The sequence below is a fragment of the Lytechinus variegatus genome, chromosome 10 (assembly GCF_018143015.1).
Source record: "Lytechinus variegatus isolate NC3 chromosome 10, Lvar_3.0, whole genome shotgun sequence".
NCBI classification, from domain to species: domain Eukaryota; kingdom Metazoa; phylum Echinodermata; class Echinoidea; order Temnopleuroida; family Toxopneustidae; genus Lytechinus; species Lytechinus variegatus.
The window spans coordinates 26,261,548-26,284,123 of record NC_054749.1 but is presented as its reverse complement, the minus strand read 5'-3'; the positions used below and the strand labels follow the sequence as shown (position 1 = coordinate 26,284,123).

Sequence of the window (22,576 nt, the reverse complement as noted above, 5' to 3'; positions counted from 1 at the left end):
TATCACCTGGGCACCCTTGGGCACTTTTTGTTATTGACGTCATAGTCCACTCCCACTTTTTCTCATACCTCTTCAATATGATTTTCATATTTTACGGAATTAGCATGACATGTTTGGTATCATATAAAAGCTAATGAAAATAAATGGACAACTGGGTGCTTCAATCACGCATTGGTCATTTGAAGGTTGTTTAAGGTCATACAATGTCAAATTGCCTCACAAATATACGCAAGACATATTATGCGGAACATACCATGCTTTGAATGCAAACATGTTGGTATTATATGCACTTTTTGCAAAGGTTTAGTTTGAGATTGAGAATAACAAGAATACGTCGGATGCTACCTTGGCATCTTGAGGAATATTACTTTTCTTACGTCATAGAGCCACACCAACATTCAGTTACATTCCTCTTAAATATGACTTTTCTATATATTTTAGCGGAATAAACATATCATGTTTGAAATCACATTAAATAAAATGCAAAATAAAATCCACATAATACGAATCGCTACGCATTTAAAACGTGTCCAGGTCAATTAAAGGTCATTTAAAGTTATTTCTGTGCAAATAGTTCTATACATAATTATTCATATGACTAGGAATGCATCAAACTTTAACTTGCCATTTGTTTAAACCTCTTTGTATAAACAATCAATATACTGTCATTTGGAATTCCATTCCTTGCCAAATAAGTAACAGTTAATCTCTAAATGTTTTCAAAGAGAAATATAAAACTTTTTTACTGGATCTTTTTCATTTGCATTAATATATTGTAGGCTCTTGTATCTTGGATCCTAGTTTTGATTTTGTCTAGGATCTACACGGTATTTTGATTTCCTAATTTTTAGTTAAATTATGATTATAAGGCTCGTATGTTCTTGCCACTGCCCTCACTCATGTTAACTGGATTTTATTGTATATTCATGTTGTCTATCTTATCTGTTTATATGTTTGTACGTGTGTGTGTATTTGAGTTTTGTCAGACGTGTATCAATCAGATATGATTATTTACGTCTGGGACCGACCTTTAACGTCACCATCCGAAAGACGTGAACGGGGCTCGAACCTCTGCATTAATTTGTAACTTCCCCATATAGCTTGGATTACAGGCGCACGCCACAACGCCCAGTTATTGTTGATTTCTTTTTATGAGTGAAAAATAAATACGAATTGAATAAGGTCATAAAAGGTCAAATTGGGTCACAAATGTAAGTGATGCAACACATAATGTGGAATATATCATGTTTGGAATACAAATAAGTTGGCCATTATTCATGTTGGTCTATTATTGGCTGAAAGTTATAGTGAGGATGTGCAGATTAAGTATCACTGAACATCCTTTGCGAGTTTCAGGTCACATGACCAGGGTCAAAGGTCAATGAACTTTGGCCATGTTTGGGGTATTTGTTGAATAAATATCATAATTCTGAAAGTGTATACATATAGGCGATTCCCGGGGCGAGGGGCACGCCCCCCCCCCTCATTGGCGGACCAAAAAAGGGGAAAGAGAGAAGAAAGAGGAAGAGGAAGACGAGTGAATAAAATAAGATGAGAGGAAGACTTGAAAAAAAAATTTCATGTGACTATATAAAATCTTCGCTCGCACTTCGCGCTCGCATTACCTGTCAGGTAATTTACATATCTTGTTCAATATGGAGCTTATCAAGTTTGGAAGTCAATTTGGAAAAACATTTCTTCTCGGAAATTGAACTTTCATTATTTTGTGCGATTTACAAATTGATGGTTTAAAAAGTTCTCTGCTGTAAAAATGTCAGTTTTATGGTCTGAATATTAACATTTTCTGCTCGCGCTGCGCGCTCGCGAATTTTGATCTATCAGGTACCTTTTATTTTCGTGTATTCCATAAAGGTTTCAAAATATCCCTTTTCAGGTCTGATTGTCAAAATGAATCAGCCAGCTCTGTCATGCTTGCATTTTGATTGGCAAGTTATTTATTTCTCAATATTGGTGACATAACAAACTACCTAAACGCTCCTTTCATGACAGTAAATCATAAAATTCGGCTCGCGAATGGCGCTCGCATTAATGGTTAAAAATATATCAACTGATTAGTGATACACCCTATTCATAATAGTAAATTGCTTGAAATGTACAATGTTCAGGCCGAAATATGATCAGATTCCGCGCCCTCATTATGCATTAATACATACAATATCAATCTAATAGTCCAATTGCCCGTTTTGTGTATAATATCGCGCTTACCAAGAGGAAGATGGTTATCATCTTCACATGTCTTAAGGATGTCCCAGTCCTTTGTCTCAAAGTAATGATAATGGAAAATATAAGTTCTTTATTAAGTGAGATTTGTATTTAGAATTCCTAGATTCTAGGTCTAAATCTGAAACACGCACGCGCATGTACATTCACTTATCCAGTTTCAGATCAGAATATCAAAAATTTTCTGCTCGCCCTTTGTTCTCGAATTATTAATGTAGGAAGATACCCTCTTACTCCTTTTCATGATTTACAAAACATGAATATCCCGTTCTGGGTCTAAATCTAGAATTTTCCCGCTCCCGCTTCGCGCTTGCATTACTGTTTAGTTATATAGCTATCGTCTTCAGTTCTTCACGATATGTTCCACATTATATGTATTACTTACATTTGCAAGGCAATTTGACCTTTTATGACCTTGAATGACTTTTTACTGACCTATGCGTAAATTTAATGTCCAGTTATCCATACATTTACATTTGAATTTTCACTGGCTTTAATTTGATACCAAACATGACATGTATATTCCTTAGTATATGAAATTCATATTTAAGAGGTATGTGAAACAGTGGGTGTGGCCTATGACATCAAAAAATGCCCGAGGGTGCCCAGGTGACACCCGTCAGATTCTTGAAGTAGACACCTCATATAACAACTTCCAGCAAAAAAATCGCAGTCATACCCAACTTGACGGTCAGGAAATAAATTAGACAATATCTACCCGAAAACTGCAGCTCATCGGCATGTGAATGATAGATTGTTTGCGTCGCCATGGGAATGAAGCCGAGTTGCTGCCTATCATCGAACTGGTTGATAGTCCCTCTCTCAATTCTTTCAAACGTACGTTTAAGTTACACCTCTTGGAGAGGTACAATGCTGGATCGTATTGATGATTGATGTTTTCTTATTCTTTCCTTCTTATACTCTCTATTATACATCTCTTGACCCCCCCCCCCCGCCCCCCGGTCTTTTTTGGATCGTTTTCCATTTTCATTTTATCTTACTATTTTTTGAATTCTTTTTCTACTCCATCATTTCCTGGTAACTTGATGCCTTTTGATATATGTTGTGTATAACAATCTAGATAATAAATAATTATTCCGTTTCCACATTTTTTCGCTCAAAGTAACAACTTCTATTTTCTCCCAATGGGAACCTCATTTTCTACAAGCTCTGCTTTCTATTTGGCCTCACTTTTTTGTAGTGTACCTTGTGTTAAATACTTTATATGTTAGATACTTTGACATTATGTTATTTGTTTTAATAAGTGGAATATGTAAATAAATAAATATAAAATACAAATGTTATAGGCCTACAACATAGGCACCCCTTGGAAATCATGTTGGTGTGCTGATTAAAAAGGTGAAATTTAACTAACACCACCTTCAAATTCATTTTGAAGGTGGTGTCAAAATCCCTTTTTCGGGGAGGGGGCATGTTAAAGTTTGACTAGCCAAATTTTTATCCGTTTGTCTGACCAGAATTTACCCTTTCAATTTGGCATAACAGAAGTTGAAACAATTTTGCACAATTTAATCTTCATATTTAATTTCCATTTTGGCGCGTCGTGGTCAAGAGATTCTAACTCTCGCATTTCAAATTGAAATTCATTCAATAATACATTTTTGTGGTATATCCTCGACCATATAAGTGGACAGGAACACATACGTTTATGATAATCTATTAATAGTTTGGAATATCGAAATACCCCCCCCCCATGCCGTGACCCACGATACGCCAACGCCGTTAGTTTTTATAATGAACAAAAACGATAGTTGCAGTCTCTTTCTCGCCACCTTCCCATCCGGTCACGATAGTGTTGATTTCAACTTTGGAGATCCCTCCTTTTGATACACCTTTTTTTCTTCTTGCTTCACCTTTATTACCCCCATTGGTGCAGTCTTCATTTCTCTTTATTTGGTGCCTGGTGGTCACTTTCCTTCACTTCCTGCCCCTTTTTAATCGAGCCTACTGATAAATGAATAGCATGAGAAATCAGTTTTCCGACCATCCCGAATTCCAATAAATACAGGGTCTTTATTTTACAATGCAGATCTAATATTGCAATTCTCCGCAGATAGTATGGGTATTTTTTTTTAACTCTAGAGACAACTAATAAACATGAATGATAACTATATGTTTGTGACTTATTCTCCACCCTTCCCCCCCCCCTTCCCCTATACAGGACTTTGCGATTTAGTCACCGACGATGGAGACACAATCAATCATGTATATGACTACGTCACAACAGTGCGAATGGATACCATACCACATAGACAACAATGTTATTCCCTTATGAGGTTTCCCGGCGCTACTACAGTGAATTTTACTTTCACAAGACATAACATCGAAGCTCAAAAGGATGAACTTTATCTGTTCCCCGGAGGCGAACCTGTATCTCCTGGAACTTCTGGATATACGTCTTACGACGACACAAATTTAATTGATAATCCGCAGATTACTTTTACAAATGCTGGTCCAAACTACGTTTTGATGGTTAACACCGATAAGAACATGTTCAGTAATTTTACACTGGAAATAGACGCTGGTAAGTACATGACTTTTCCTAGCTACTCCTACCAGACAGAGCGCATCGTGCTCTGTTGATTCTGACTCATGAATTTCAAAAATAAGGATGATCGATTCGAATCCTATAGCCATGCCGTGTTTCTTTCAATTTATTCACACTCTTCTGCACTCGACCCAGGTGAGGTGAATGGGTATCTTGAAAGATCAATTCCTTGAATGCACTGAGTGCTGTGGATGAAACGGCACCTCGAACTAAAGCCAGATGCGCTGTAACTTACCCTCAACTTACAGCTAATCTGGGGCCCATCTTACAAAGAGTTGAGATTGATCTGATCTATCGCAACTATGGAAGGCCAGCAATGTCAACATCTAAAATACATGTTTGTTAGAAATTATTACTAGAAACGATGTATATTCATGCATTTTCTGTTTTCTTGACAATTCAGTATGCCTCTCTTTGGTTTCAAAGGACATCAATCCAATCTCCGAAAGAAAAAAATATGACATTGTTGGATTTCCATAGAGTTAACGATTGGTCGGATCAATCCTAAGTCTTTGTAAGACGGGGCCCTGGGGACCGTTTCATCAACATTTCTGTCTGACAAGTTGTCAGATCTGACATCTTTCCTTGATTCTGATTGGCTGAGATGCACTGTTACTATAGTAACTGTCGGATAAAATGGGACTTGTCGGATAAAACGTCTGACAAGTCCTTTCATGAAACGCTCCCCTGGTCTCTAATCACACTCCAGGGGAGCGTTTCATGAAAGGACTTGTCGGACGTTTTATCCGACAAGTCCCATTTTATCCGACAGTTACTATAGTAACAGTGCCTCTCAGCCAATCAGAATCAAGGAAAGATGTCAGATCTGACAACTTGTCAGACAAAAATGTTGATGAAACGGTCCCCAGCTCTCAGAGTGAGAAAAGGGACCACTCATTTGGTGGAGTTTACATCTCTTTAGAGTGCATTTTAGCTCCTTCTGAAGTAAACAGTGTGTATTTTGGACATTTTCACTCTGGAAGGAAATATAACGCACTCTCAAAACATAATGCAAATCCCACTTCAAAACGACTGGTCCCTCGCTCACTCTTGACGAGTGTGATCAGTTAGGAACCAGATTAGATCGCTTGCATTTCAGATTTAGAGTGTATGAAATGAGTTCTAGATGAATCCAGCTGTTATTACCATTAGTACAAGTAGTAGTAGTAGTAGTAGCATGACGATTATGATTATGTATCATTATTGTTATAATTAATATTTTTATTTATATAATTACTATTATTTTTATGATCATAGTTATTTTCATCATAATTGTTATAGACTGGGTAGGAGAAAATACCATTCTACTGTATATCTAAGCCTCAATTCATGCATGTATCGCGGGAAAGAATTTTGCACACAAAAAGCAGATCTGTAGGGCCTGTAACCCCCCTGTAACACAAAGCTTAGCATTGATTGTAAAGTAGTTTTCTACTTTTTATTTATTGACTATAATGTACAATCAATGTTAAAATCAAGTAAAGCTGGCAATTATTATGCCAAGAGCGTACGTCCAACGCATAATGTAACTTTTCTAACGCATAACGTCAGATGTTGCAACGCATAATATCGCAGCAAATATCTAAAGCATAAACGTAACATGTCGCAATGCGTAATGTCATAGCTGTATTTGCTTCAGGAATCGAGTTACAGATAATATATAAAATGTGTTTCCCTCAGTATTTTGTTCAAGCTCTTTATATGAAGGTTTTTGTGACTGTGTGTGTTTGGGCAGGCGCGGATCCAGTATTTCGTTGGGAGGGGGCCACAATTTGATCTGATTTTGGAACCCCTGTGTACTTTTCGAAAAATGGCGCCCTCTCTCTCCGCCAGGCAAAAATAAGTACCTTAAATTATCGTATTTCACAGTAACATGAAAAAGGGCAATTAAAGACCATTTGTTGAATAGGTTCATGAAGAATAAAACAAATCGATTATGTAATATCTTTTAAAAAGAAAAAAATAAATAAATGCGAGCGCGAACGTTTTTCTATTTTCTGTCTTAAGCATTTGGGATTTTCAGTTTTGTTTAACTTCTCATCAGAGTAGGCCCTACTACAATTTTGTGAGCGGGAGTTGTAATTTCTTTACTAGTCGTTTTAGAATATCAAGAATATTTATTGATAACTTCTTGCGATCTCGAAGGCAATCGACTCAATCTCCTCATCTGTGGCGTAACTGGGACTTATTCAGCAGGGGTACACGGGGAGTGGGGGCTTGAACTTTTCTAGGGGGCACCAAGATAATTCTTTTGGTGGGTATAGACCGAAGTTTAGAAAATCTGGCATTTATTCTCAAAAACACAAAGAGGTATCTAGCAAGGCCTAAAAAAGAATGCGAACGCAAAGCACGATCTGAAAATTCGTATAATGAAATTAAACAGGACACTTTGAGTTTTCAGGTGAGAATGTAAAAAAAATCACCTCGCGCTTCTCGTTCGCAAAAAATGTCAGAACAGAATACGTATATTATTAAAGGCCTGGTCACACCGCCCGAGCGTTGTTGGAGCGGTTGTGGAGCGGTAGGGAGAGAGGGTCGAATTTCACTCACAAAATTGGGGAAATATCGAAAACAATCGAAATCGAAAAAGGTGAACGGTAGCGAGCGGTGATGATTTTTTTCTCACCGCTCAACGACCGCTCCAACAACGCTCGGGCGGTGTGACCAAGCCTTAAACAATTGATGCGAGGGCGAAGCACGAGCTGATTTTTTTTGTATTCTACCTGACAACTGGAAACTATAAGCATGTTAAAAAAATAATGCTCTGTATCTCGCGAATCAAGTAATACGATCGCAAAGCGCAAGCTGGGATATTTTTCATTTTGCCATCTGAAAATTTGACATTTTAAATACTTTTTTTAGATAATTATTTTGCGTTTCTCAATGAATGATTGATTAGAGTCAAAAAGTGGGATATATGTATATACATGTACATGTATATCATTACAGTCCATCGAATCGATATTGCATTTAATGTGGATCATTGGTGGATCTATGGCAATTGATTCCATGGGTCAAATCACCTCCAGCCGAAAACATTTCACATGCGTTGATTATGTACACAGCATGTATACGTGCGGGGTTTTTTATTTTGTTTACTCCTACACAAAAGACATGCCTCTAGCACACAATGTAATGGGCATTATGCTTTACTTTCCCCAGAAATGGGGATTCGATTAGAATTCCCGGGGAACCACTTCCATTGATGGGTCACGGATGCCAGGCACGACCATGCGGTTTCGAAAAGTACCCTTAAACAAGGGAAGCAAGGTTTTTCCAGATTATAAAAATGCATCTCTTATTTAGCTTGTGAAACCCTACAAGTATTGAAAAAATATCCTCCTTCTTCAGTATTTTAAACATCGTTTTTGACACCCTTATAACGTTACATAGGCCTATACGTAACTTACTTGCCCACTCTTTCTCTTTTTACGCGAGGTCGTCACTCTTTAATGAAGTGTCACACACTTTGCATTGCAGGACAGAGTTTTACGACCATGACGACGGGCCCAAAAGTCTCTTCCAAAATCATCTACCGTCGTAAATAAGCGTTCGCGTTCTCCAACGAAGGGGGGGGGGCACTTCCATTCACGAGTGGATACCATGCGCGACCATGGGGTCGCGAAAAGCACCCTTAACACGTAATTTCCATATTCTGAAAGTGCACCCCTTAACAAGTATTGGCGTGTGAAACCCTACCCTTAACGAGTATTGGAAACAAAACGATACTCTTGGCAAATCTTCCCTGAAATGAACCCCTAAACAAGTACAGGAATGTTTTATTGTTACAGGTCCTTCGGTCGTCGGCTTTATCTTATTTGGTTTAGTACGACCCCACCTTCTACACCTCGCGCAAATCGGACTCTAGACACGAAGTGTTGAGGCAAAAAGGACATCCTTTATAAAACATTTTAATTTTGTTTTATCATCCCCGCAAATTCGACCCTAAACACGTAATTTTCCTAGCGAAATAGATACCCTTTTTTCAGTATTTTTGTGTTTTTGACACCCTTATCACGTTACGTACGTAACGTGCCCTATCTTGAAAAAGACATCCTTTTTACGTGTTTTTTTTTTTTGGTCGCGCATGGTATCCACTCCTCAATGTAAGTGCCCCCCCCCCCCCCGGGTCGGGATAATTGGTTGTAGGAACGCCTAATAGTGTCGGTAAAATATTTAATAAAAGTCAAATCTAGATACAAGCTATAGGAAATGTTAAAACGACTCATTCTATTTATTTTATTCGTTTACAGACCGCGATGACTGCTTCTCGGCTCCCTGTCTGAATGGAGCGACATGTCAGGACCGCCTTCGATCTTATAGATGTGAATGTCCAATAGACTTCGAGGGCGAAAACTGCGAGAATGGTAAGCATCTATTCTTTATACGCAAACGATTAGGCACGAGAGCAGACCTTTCAATGTACTATTCACCTAACAAGAAATATCCATAATTCACTCAAAATGGTATATCCATATATTCAAAGTAGACGTAATATGCATGTGACGCCATAATCTCTACGTTAATGGTCCTCATATTCAGCAGAGGATGCCTACGTTTGAACGGGGTTGTCAGAGATGCTCCAGTATAGTAAAATTCACTCAGCAAAACACTGAAAATGTCATGAAAACCTATAAATAACCAAAAAAAAACGTTATTGAAAACTAGATTTCAGCAATATTTTGTGAAAATATTCAAAAGATGGGTTGATTATATCGTGTCCCCCACACTCTTTACGTGAAATCAACTTTTGCATACAGATATGTCTCCTTGAAACAAAATACGTTGCAGCAATAGAAAACGTACACACTATAGTTTTCATTCCAGTTTGCTTCAATCTTGGGGAATGCATGGTTTGAATAAATATTATTTTGTATGATAAAATACAAAATAGTGGGGATATGACATCTTCAGCTTGCTTATTCTACATTCATGAAGGCATGCATAGAACTCGGGATAGAACTGTTTCAGGGAAACAATGCAAACCTTTAAAATGTCATAACTGATTCATTCCTTGTCCGTTTTTTAATCAAACTTTTAGTGTTTTGTTTGGCTGATTTTATTCTTTCTTTTATTCATGAAAAGTAAGTAGCTACAGGAAGGCCGGTTTTGTTTTCCTTTGACATAATGTAAGGCATGTATCATATTTGTTCTTACAATAATGTCTATTACACTTCAGTGTTTGAAATGTTCAGGCCTATTCATTGGCGGCGGAGCAGAGGATTATCTTTTGTTTTTCAATGATTTTGGTGGGATGACCATGGACAAAAAAGGAAATCCCGCACAAAGCTGATTCACGACTATATAGACTAGTATATTCACCGAAAGTGTATTAATAATAGAAGCCAGGTAATATGCAATACTTTTATTTTTGAATCCATTTCCTTTTTCGAAAATAGGCATCGTTGTGGTAGAGAGCACGACACCAAATGTGATTTCAATCAACGTGCGCGAGGGGTTCACTACACAGACATTGGGTTTTGATTTGACCTTATCGCCTGCCGATGGAAACACATTCTCTATCACTGGAGGTTCGGGTCTCTGGATGGTTTCCGGTTTCTTCTCCCCGGCATCTGATGGAGTCACGGCCGTAGGTGGCGGAACCATTGATCTCACAGCTCCCCAACAGGCTGAAAACTGGGAACCTCCTTCTAATACAATAATCGCCGCGATTCAAGCTAATTCGGTGCCTGTGCCAGCTAACATCTTATGTTCTGATATGCAGTATTTCTGCGCTCGTATTGACAGAGGTCTGAGTCCTTCTCCTGACTTCAGGATCATAGGCGATCCAGATGAGACAGCTCTACGCGGTTGTACTTCTGTAACATGCAGAGGTGAGGACGCTGAATAACCAGGGGTCCAATGCAGAAAGAGTTGCGCTCAATCGCAAGTCCCAAATGCGCGCTGTTGATTGACTGAAATCAAGTAGCGCATGATTTTTAGAGTTGCTATTGATTGCAACTCTTTCTGCATCCCTTGTTATATTTGATAAATCTCAGAATACAAAATAACATTCCCCCTGCGTGCAAATAAAATATATGAAAGAGAGAGGGGGATAGACAGGTACATGCAGATCTAGATAAGGAAGAGAATAACACTCATAGAGGGCCCTGGGAGGGGTAGGTAGAGAGAGGGAGATTCAATTACATTACACCCATGTAGGTATATCATGACCAGATAAATTCCTAAACCTTTCCTAGGTAGAAGCTCACCAAAAAGAACCGTTGTAAAAATACAAGACAATATTTGAAAGTTTGAGGAAAATGCATGATAAATGCATAGAAATGAAGAACAGCGTTACCCAGTATGTTGTATATATATATAATGCAAGTAATTATTTTTGTTTGTTCATGACAAAATAATTTCTTTTAGGAGTGGATGTGAAATTATTTCTTGAAATACTAAAGGAAAAACCATTCTCAATTTTAGAGAAAGTGACATTTTATTTATTCAGTTTTATGCGGGGAAGGTGTTTGCGTACGACGTTGCAAATAATATTCTAATAATTTCTGTAATCTTTGATGATTTTCCACAAACCTTCACCAATGAATTCTAATCCATTTTGTCTGCTATTTTTAGAATAAGCGTTTTTGGTCAGGATATACTTCCACTCTAATATGACAGGTGTGGCTCACGTAGAGTGTCAAACTTGCTGAAGTTAGGAAAAAAATAATTATCAGAAAACTGGCTAAAATATCAAGTTTGGGGGTATTCAAGAAGAATTCAGAAATATTAATATAGTTGCATTTCAAACATCAAGAACTGCATCTTATTACAGATAGTTGATAGAAAATAAATTAGCGTGTGATTTAATCAAGTACTGTTCCCTCATTATGTCATTATTCAAGGTGTTGAAATAATTGGCTCAAGTCTCACCATAACATCAGGAGATCTGAGAGAAGGAATAACACAAACAGTCACAGCGAACTTCAATCTACAATCTAATGCTGCCGGTGGGGCTGTTAGCGGTACTGCACTATGGAGACTTGGATTCTTCAGCAGTGACACCCCTACTTCTACGGCCGGCAACGGGGCTTTGGGCTCTGCGTTTCCACAACCTTATAATGTAGGAGTTACTCCTGGCCAAGATGCAGAATTCAATGATCTAAGTTTTGAAGTAGATCTGTCTGGACAATACACCTGTGATGATATCCCATATATCTGCATCATTGCTGCTAAAAATGTCGGTGCATCACCGGATTTCACCCTTACAACTATACCCAATGACGATGTTCTTTCAGCCTGCACAAGTATCACATGTAGAGGTAAGAATCCATGTTGAATCAATTATGCACATGCTTTCCTTGTCAAAGTAAGTTATACTAGGTATTAGCTCATATTCCCCTAAAATCCAGTTTAGCAGGTCTTAAGTTACGGTTTTGTCCATGGGTCTACAAACCACCTCAGATTTATCATCCAGTTTAGTACTCAAAGCATTTCAAACCATCATCAAAATTAAAAATCATAGTTTTCGTCATCATGTAAGGAGAGGAAACATCCATGGAAGAAAACACACAAGAAGCCTAGGGTTGGCATATTTCCCGCTTCGGAGGCTTATTTCCCGGACGCCGGGAAATAAGCAGTATTTACCGGTATTTGCCGCGTTTTTCTGGTATTTACCACTTTTCACCGGGAAATATATTTTTCCACTAACTTTTCTATAGGGATTGTCAAATTTTGAACATAAGAACTAAGGTGGTGAGTATGGTTGCTCTGGTGTGTACCATTTGTGTGAGTGGGTGTGTGTGTTTTTGTGTGTGTTTATGTTTGTGTTTGGGTCTTATCTATGTCTGTTATCATGAAATGCTGGAAAAAATACAAATAAAATACTAAAAAGATCCCAAGTATACGTTTAATTTAGATATGATGTTCTTCATTAAGTCGGTCATTAATTACCATATTCATGAATACCTACACTGATACATGTACACACTAAAACTCCTTACATACAGTAGAATACTGAGCTTTATTCACACTTGAAAACAAAAATCATATTGTAATGATACAATGGCATGTAAAAAGTTAAACCTGGGAGAAATATTTTTTATGTATTAGTATGATTATTCAATTTCCAGGAACATAATTCGAGTTTTGTGATTCTAATTATTTCAGAACACTATTTTCATTTGTTGAGGTTAAAAACAACTAAAATTATTGAAAAAAGGGAATTATAAATCATATTTCCCGTTTTTTACATATTTACCGGACGCCCATCTTATTTACCGGACGGTATTTACCGCCCAACCCAGGCTTACAGTGCGTACAAGTATTTGACACTTATTTTTTAATATTTTTTTTTGGGGGGGCACTTATTGCTTCCCATAGTCCTTAGAGGATGATTGAATAAAAATCAGAATTCTTTAGATTATCGTGAATACTAATTTTTTTAATGACAATAAATGAGGCCAGAGCGTCATATACTATTCAGTTTCTGCTATGTTCAGTGAACATAGATTGTCTCCTCTTATTACACCTAAAGGTCAAGTCCACCCCAGAAAAATGTTTATTGAATAAATACAAAAAAGTCAAACTAGCAAAAGGCTGAAAATTTCATCAAAATCGGATGTAAAATAAGAGAGTTATGACATTTTTAAGTTTTGCTTATTTTTCACAAAACAGTGATATGCACAACTGAAATGAGACAGTCGATGATGTCCCTCACTCACTATTTCTTTTATTTTTTTATTGTTTGAATTATACAATATTTCTTTTTTATATATACATTTGACAATAAGGACCAACTTGGCTGAATCGTATAGTATTAAACAATGCCTATTCCACATGTTCAGGGAGGAATTAATCGTTGTTTCACTCGACAATAAGGAGAAAAGTAGAATATTCCCTATTTCATATAATAAAAATATAAAATACTAAAGAAATAGTAAGGGTAGACGTCATCAGTCTCCTTAATTGCATACCAACCAGGATGTGCATATAACTGTTTTGTGAAATTAAGCAAAACTTTTAAATGCTATAACTTTCTTATTTTACATCCGATTTTGATAAAATTTTCAGTGTTAAACTTGTGAGGTTTTCCTCTTTCCATTCAAATCTACTAATTGTTGGGGTGGACTTGTCCTTTAATACATGATACTGATTTTGTATACAATGTTGTATACATGTTTTATACATTGAAAAAAATGAACTTGTCTTCAGATGTAGGATACCTTTCAATGCGAAACTGTAAGTTGTTTTATTTTTTGCCATTGTTCGCAGGTGTGGAGATTTCTGAGACCAATCTGGATGTTATTGAAAATGCAATACAAGAAGGGACATCACAGGAGCTCTCAATCGAGGTCTCATTTTCATCTGTTCCTGAAGCTGGGAGCGTGGGAGGGTCCGATCTCATTGATGTCGTCTTCTTCCTCACCAACAGCGATGTTGGAACTGGCAACCGCTTTGACCTTACAAATGCAGTTCCTTTAAGTGTTACAGAAATAAATGCCGGTGAAGTTGTTACGGAATTGAACATTGCTGCAAACTTTGATCTTACAGACGGACCAATATGTTCAGGTTTTAGCCATATTTGTGTTGAAATGGAGAGAGGCGCCTCTTCTTCTGTTGATTACCAATTATCGGGAAATCTCATTGGTTGTCAACAGATAGCTTGCAGGGGTGAGTACTCGATTCGTGTGAGAGCGAGATTGTGAAATTACTTGAGGAAATGTTAAAGTGATTCTTTAATCTCTTTGGTCATTTTTCAATACATTGAATACCATTTTGGCCAGATCATGTCTAAGCAAGATTTAACATTTGGAGGTTTAGCCTCTTTGGTAAAGATACATGCAACATGATACATTTTCATTTCCTCGCAGATGACCAAATGTTATGCTAATGGATGATTGAGCCCCTATGCTTATCATACTCAAAACACCATATTCAAATTATGATCATCCTTTGACTACATGAAAAATAATTTGGTGATGACCCCTTGTTGCACCCACAAATGTAATAACGCCCACAAATGTAATAACGCCCACAAATGTAATAACACTTTACCCACAAATGTAATAACGCCCACAAATGTAATAACACTTTACCCACAAATGTAATAATTTTTGATCGCCCACAAATGTAATAATGACTTTACCCACAAATGTAATAAATTTGAAGGGATTTTTGGCGAATCCGATCTAAACTGAAATCCTATAGTAATGTGTTCATATAGCACAAAAGTGCAGTCTTTTTTCAGACCGGGTTAATAAAACATCAAAGTACAAGTCCAAAGTCTTTTTTCCAGACCCGGTTGTTTAAAAAAATATAATAAAAGTCCAAAGTCTTTTTTTCCAGACCCGGTTGTTTAAAAAATTGTGATATAAGTCCAAAGTCTTTTTTTCCAGACCCGGTTGTTTCAAAAATTATAATATAAATCCAAAGTCTTTTTTCCAGACCCGGTTGTTTCAAAAATTATAATATAAATCCAAAGTCTTTTTTCCAGACCCGGTTGTTTCAAGAATTTTAATAAGTCCAAAGTCTTTTTCCTGACCCAGTTATTTCAAAATTTATAATTTAAGTTCAAACTAAGATACGATAATGATATTCCTGTGGAAAAAATGGGAATCGAGCTTAGTCTTTTCTCCAGACCCAGTTAATTAAAACTGGTGGAATTAATGTCTTTGTTGTTGTTTCAACTTATACGGTGTATATTGTGAATATATGCACTAAGAGTAAATTGAGAATCAAGCGTAGACTTTTCTCCAGACCCGGTTACCTGTTATTTAAACACTATGAATAACAGTTTAAAAACAGTATAAAGACCCCATAATCTTATTAATTCTGGATATATAGCGTAGTCTTTCAGCCCGACCACTTTTTTCTTTAAAAAACGCTAATAGTAAGAATTAGAAAAAATCAAAGTTTAAGACCAAACAAACCTTCAACCTAAGAACCTGTTTTAAAAGAGTTTTAGAGTGTTGTCTTTATTCCAGACCTAAAACAGTCAGGAAAATAAAATCTTGTAACATAAGACCTTATATTCTTATTCTCGTGGAATAACACGAGTTTTAAAACATACTCTTTCCTCCAGACCCGGCTATTAAAAAAAGTAACTGAAAAACTTCGAATCTAAGACCAAATTTCCAAAGTTTCACCCAGTAAAAATATGTCTTTTTTTAAATAATACTACTACCCCTACAAAACATTGTAATAACGCGTGGTTAAAGCAGACATCCTTTCTCCGGACTTGGTTACTATTTGAAAAATAAAATAGTTTTTACAAATATTCTAAAACGAATACCCAATAATCTAATTACTGTGGAACAACATGAAGACCGATTGTCGAAGATCGACTTTCCTCCAGACACAATCATTTCAGGAATAAAAAATCAATAAAACTCAACCCCCAACAACGAATCTAAGAACCAACAATCCTCAAAATTAAGACCATGCATGTAGAAAAGCACACGTTTAGAGCGTTGTCTTTATTCCAGACCCGGTGATTTAAAAATGATTTAAACAATCCTAAAAACAAAAGACTCATATTCTTATTCTTGTGGAATAACACGAGTATTATGCTTAGTCTTTCGTCTGGACCCGGTTATTTAAAAGATTAAAAAATATTGAAAAAAAAATGACAGCTGAGACCAATCTTCAAAATTAAACCCACTTAAAATGCTTGGGCTTAGAGTGTTGTATTTACCCCTCACCGACGTATATTATAACTACAACTAACGACCGGGTCTGAAAAAAGGCTTTGGACTTGCATTATAATTTTTGAATTAACCGGGTCTGGAAAAAAGACTTTGGACGTATATTATAATTTTGAAACAACCGGGTCTGGTAAAAAGACTTTGGACGTATATTATAATTTTGAAAAACCGGGTCTGGAAAAAGACTTGGACTTGTACTGTAATATTTCATTAACCGGGTCTGGAAAAAAGACTTTGAACTTTTGTGCTATATGAACGCATTACTATAGGATATTAGTTTAGAACGAATTCGCCAAAAATCACTTCAAATTTATTACATTTTTAGGTAAAGTCATTACTACATTTGTGGGTAAAGTGCATTATTACATTTGTGGGTAAAGTGTTATTACATTTGTGGGCGTTATTACATTTGTGGGTAAAGTGTTATTACATTTGTGGGCGATCAAAAATTATTACATTTGTGGGTAAAGTGTAGTCTAGGAGCCAGGGGGCTTTATTCAGAATTTTTGGTGGGGAAGGTTTGACAAGTTTATCCGGGGTAAAATTGTGCGCTGATTCCAAAAATGTCACTCTTATTGACCGTACTCACGCCATTTTGGTCATTTTGGCCAAATTTTGACCAAAAATGACCATTTTGACCACTCTTTGGAAAATGGTCCTTAACAGACTGCTTTTGTAGCCACATGCAATAAAAAGGGTCTATCTTAAATAAAAATGCACACAGATTTCAGATAAAGTGCTTTCATTTGCCAAATCACAATAGCAGTGGTCATTTTGGCCATAATTTGGCCAAAAATGACAATTTTCATGATTTTTTGGCCGAAATGTGTTACAAATATTGATCAGAGCTACGACTGGATGTTTTTAGAAATCCACATTTATTTTCAAAATGTGCGCTGGATCATAACCATCAACCTCATGTAATTTATTCCATCAGTTTTGACCTATGAGGGTCATTTTGGGTACTTTAGACATAACTGACCATTCGCGCAGTTTGCATTATTAACTGTTCAAATAGGCAGGAAATTGAGGTCTTCAGCATGTTTTATCTTCTTCCCTTATAAAATGAGAATGCATTTAAATGTCCTTCATGTGTAAAATTTTATGCTGATTCCAAATATATCAGTCATAATAACCCTATTTGATAGCTTGTGGTAATTTTGACCACTTATGGCCCTCAAAATGGCCAATGACATCAGTTCATTTTACCCCCAAATACTTCGAACGTTACCAGAACCATAACAAGGTGTGCTGCGACACCTAACATTGGTGTGTTAATCCTTTAAATTGAACATCTCACAAAGTATTTTGACCTTATGTAATTTATTACATCAGTTTTGACCTATGAGGGTCATTTTGGGTACTTTATACATAACTGACCCTTCACGAAGTTTTGCATAATAAAGTGCACATATACATGTCGGCAGGAATTTGAGGTCTCGTAGCGTGTTTTATCTTCTTCCCAATATGAAATGCAAATGCATTCAAAAATCCATCTTGTGTAGAATTTTATGCAGATTCCAAATATATCAGTCTTAATGACCCTATTCAATAGCTTATGGTTATTTTGGCCACTTATGGCCCTTAAAATGACCAATGACATCAGATCATTTTACCCCCAAATACTTCGAACGTTACCAGAACCATTACAAGGTGTGCTGCGACACCTAACATTGGTGTGTTAATCCTTTAAATTGAACATCTCAAAATTATTTTGACCTCATTCCATCAGTTTTGACCTATGAGGGTCATTTTTGGTACTTTAGACATAACTGACCATTCGCACATAGGCAGGAATTTGAGGTCTTCAGTGTGTTTTATCTTCTTCCCTTATAAAATGGGAATACATTTAAATGTCCATCTTGTATAGAATATTATGCTGATTCTAAATATATCAGTCTTAATGACCCTATTGAACACCTAATGGTCATTTTGGCCACTTATGGCCATAAAAATGACCAATAACATCAGTTCAATTTATCCAAAATACCTCAATGTTACCAGAATCGTTTCCAGGATGTGCTGTGACATCTAACATTGGTGTATTAATCCTTTAAAATGAACATTTCAAAAGTATTTTGACCTCATGTAATTTATATCATTAGTTTTGACTTTTGACTATTTTGGGTAACTGACCATTCGTGCAATTTTGCATAATAACTGCAAATCGGCAGGAATTTGAGGTCTTCAGTGTGCTTTATCTTCCTCCTTTATAAAATGGGAATGATGCATATGTCGTTCTTGTGTAGAATTTCATGCTGATTCCCAATATGTCAGTCTTAATGACCCCATTTAAGAGATTATGGTCATTTTGGCCACTTTTTTGGCCCCAAATGACCAATACCATCTGTTCAATACTTCAATTTATCCAAAAATACTTCGAATGTTTACTATAATCGTTACAAGGGTGTGCTGTGACACCTAACACTGGTGTATTAATCATTTAAATTGAGTGTCCCAAAAATATTTTTGACAACCTTGGTCATTTTGGCCAGATTGTCCCCTGCCCAATGTGTATACTAAATTAGCCTATAGTGAACATAGTGAGGAGACAATTCAGGATTGTGTTAATATTAGCATCAATTATTGTTAAATTGGAAAAGTTTGAAAGCTTTTGGGTGAAAATCAATGCAATGATTCCATATAAATCAGTGTTATTGGCCGATCGAACTATTGGACTTTGTGGTAATTTTGATCACCTTTCCTCAATAATTTCTCGTGACCACACATTATTTGATTTAAAAAGGGCTCAAATGTTGCTTAATATTATTTCAGCTTGAGCTACTACACCAATAATCAAGAGTTTAATGAATGTGATAAAAACCTTTACATCAAGTACACATAAGGTTGTTTGACCATGCACTTTGGTCATTTTCATGATTTTAGGCACATTAACCATTTTGTAATTCATGGAAACAAATTCAAGAATGATGTTAGATAGGACATATTACAAAAACTTTCTGCACCAGATTAATACAATGATTTAGAATATATCAGACTTAATGACTACTTAGTGGTCATTTTGGTCCCTACAATTAGCAATGACAATTACATGTATCAAAAGTATTCCAATGTTCTTGCTCTATATTTTTGTAAGCTTTGTTGTATCAAATGACGAATTATTTAATTCAATATGATATTACTAATAGTACATAATCAAAATGTGACCATTTTGGCTACTTTGACCGTTTATCCAATGTGTGAATTTTGAAATAAACATGACTTAGCAGCAATTGTAGGTCTATGAACATGATGAAATGCGTTCAATCCCTTTTCATGGGAAATATTAAAGGCTCACCTTGAGTAAAAATTGTGCCAAATATCATGTGACTGTCTACTGTGGCCCCTTTGATCACTGTATGTTCCTAAATAGCCAGAATTATTTTCCTTCTTTAAAGTCAAATTGTACTGAGAATCATTACAAAGCCAATAGGTCACAGTGAAGTTCACAAAGAGTTTTGACTATCATTCATTTTTACAATCTTTGTTTTTTCTTGTACAGTGATTCACAAAGCTCACATTGGCATGATTGGTGAGCAGCAAATTTACCCTTAATTCTTTTGAAGACGTACTGGGTAATAAAATACATTCTCTATATGAAATTATTCTCTGTGCCGAATTTTGGTCACTCTTTAACAATTTAGGGCAAGTTTTCCACTTTCAACTTTACCAATCATGCCAATGTGAGGTTTGTGAAACATTATACAAAATGGCAAAGGTAATAAAAATGCATCATGGTTTCTATTCGTGAAATCCACTTTCACCAATAGCTTTGTAATGACGCACCTTTGAGTTCAGGAGCAGTGCCTTCCTCTAGAATATAGTTATCTGTATAATTTAAATAAAAAAGGAGGGAATGATGTTATGGCTACTCAATGACCATACAATGACCAAATGGTGAGGTATTTGGCACAATTTTTTTACTCAAGGTGAGCTTTTAATATTTCCAATCGAAAGGGATTGAACGCATTTCCACCATTGCTCCTGTCATGTTTATTTACAAAAGTCATACATGCGATAGATAGTCAAAATGGCCAAATTGGTTTCAAAATTTTGATAATGTGCTATTAGTCATATCATATTAAAATCAATAATTGATATAATACATCTTATTAACAATACGGAGCGACAACAACATTTGAATCCTCCAAAAGCGACCAAAATGACCACTAGCTCATTAATGGTCATTAAGACTAATATATTTGGAATCATTAATCTACATTAATCTAGAAAAGTGTCTTAAAATAACATGTAAATGATGCTAAAATGTCTCATTCCTGAATTTGCTGCCCCATATATGTGAGGTTTCCATAAACATTTACTGTGTGGTCAAGGTGGCTAAAATCATGTAAATGACCACAGTGCCATGGTCAAACAACCTTATGTATGCACGATGTCAGCACTCTTCACCGATTATTGGTAGCTCATGCTGATAATGATACTGACCAGCATTTGAGCCCTTTTTGACTCATCAAAGCATGCGAGGTCTCTCTCTTAGCTGATCTCTCCACTAATTGGAGATTCCTAGGGTCCATGGTCACTGGTCAATATTGAGGGAAACGTGGTCAAAATGACCACAGGGTCCAATAGTTATGGTCTGTGTGGAATAATTTCATCAATTTCCACCAAGAAGCTTTCAAACTTCCCCATTTAACAATAATTGATGCTAATATTAACGCAATCCAAAATTTCTCCTCACCATGTTCGATATCACCTGAATTAACATACACAATGAGCAGGGCTGGCCGGGGGGTCAAGGTGGCCAAAATGACCAAGGTAGTCAACTTTGGGGATGCTCAATTTTAAGGATTCATTCACCAGTGTTTGGTATTACAGCACACCCTTGTTAAGATTCTGGTAACATTCGAAGTATTTCTGGATAAATTGAACTGATGTTATTGGCCATTTTAAGGGCCATAAGTGGCCAAAATGACCTTAAACTGTTAAATAGGGTCATTTAGACTGATATATTTGGAATCAGCATCAAATTTTACATAAGATGAACTTTTGAATGCATTTCCATGTTATATGGGAAGAAGATAAAACACGCTGAAGACCTCAAATTCCTGTCTATGTGCAGTTTATTATATGCAAAACTGCGTGAATGGTCAGTTGTGGCTAAAGTACGCCAAGTGACCCTCATAGGTCAAAACTGATGGAATAAATTGCATGAGGTCAAAATACTTTTGAGATGTTCAATTTCAAGGATTAATACACCAATGTTATGTGTCACAGTATGCCTTTGTAACGATTCTGGTAACATTCAAAGTATTTTTGGATAAATTGAATGGATGTCATTGGTCATTTTAAGAGTCATAAGTGACCATAATGACCTTAAACTGTTAAATAGGGTCATTTAGACCGATACATTTGGAGTCAGCATAAAATTCTACACAAGGTCATTTAAATGCATTTGCATGTTATATGGGAAGAAGATAAAACACGCTGAAGACCTCAAATTCCTGTCTATGTGCAGTTTATTATATGCAAAACTGCGTGAATGGTCAGTTGTGGCTAAAGTACGCCAAGTGACCCTCATAGGTCAAAACTGATGGAATAAATTGCATGAGGTCAAAATACTTTTGAGATGTTCAATTTCAAGGATTAATACACCAATGTTATGTGTCACAGTATGCCTTTGTAACGATTCTGGTAACATTCAAAGTATTTTTGGATAAATTGAACTGATGTCATTGGTCATTTTAAGAGTTATAAGTGGCCAAAATGACCTTAAACTGTTAAATAGGGTCATTTAGACTGATACATTTGGAATCAGCATAAAATTCTACACAAGGACATTTAAATGCATTCTCATTTTATAAGGGAAGAAGATAAAACATGTTGAAGACCTCAATTTCCTGCCTATTTGAACAGTTAATAATGCAAACTGCGCGAATGGTCAGTCATGTCTTAAGTACCCAAAATGACCCTCATAGGTCGAAACTGACAGAATAAATTACATGAGGTTGATGGTTATGATCCAGCGCACATTTTGAAAATAAATGTGGATTTCTAAAAACATCCAGTCGTAGCTCTGATCAATATTTGTAACAAATTTCGGCCAAAATATCATGAAAATTGTCATTTTTGGCCAAATTATGGCCAAAATGACCCCTGC

The 22,576-nt window shown here is 36.3% G+C and overlaps 1 protein-coding gene across 1 annotated transcript in view; it reads left to right on the top strand.

The window, feature by feature from the left end:
• Nucleotides 1–22,576, top strand: part of LOC121423126 — a 102,879-nt gene that overhangs the window by 2,272 nt on the left and 78,031 nt on the right. Inside the window, exons 3-7 of the mRNA XM_041618417.1 lie at nucleotides 4,424–4,786; nucleotides 9,064–9,177; nucleotides 10,210–10,644; nucleotides 11,659–12,075; nucleotides 14,027–14,425. Coding sequence (XP_041474351.1) covers nucleotides 4,424–4,786; nucleotides 9,064–9,177; nucleotides 10,210–10,644; nucleotides 11,659–12,075; nucleotides 14,027–14,425 — 1,728 coding nt within the window. The remainder of the gene's footprint in view (nucleotides 1–4,423; nucleotides 4,787–9,063; nucleotides 9,178–10,209; nucleotides 10,645–11,658; nucleotides 12,076–14,026; nucleotides 14,426–22,576) is intronic.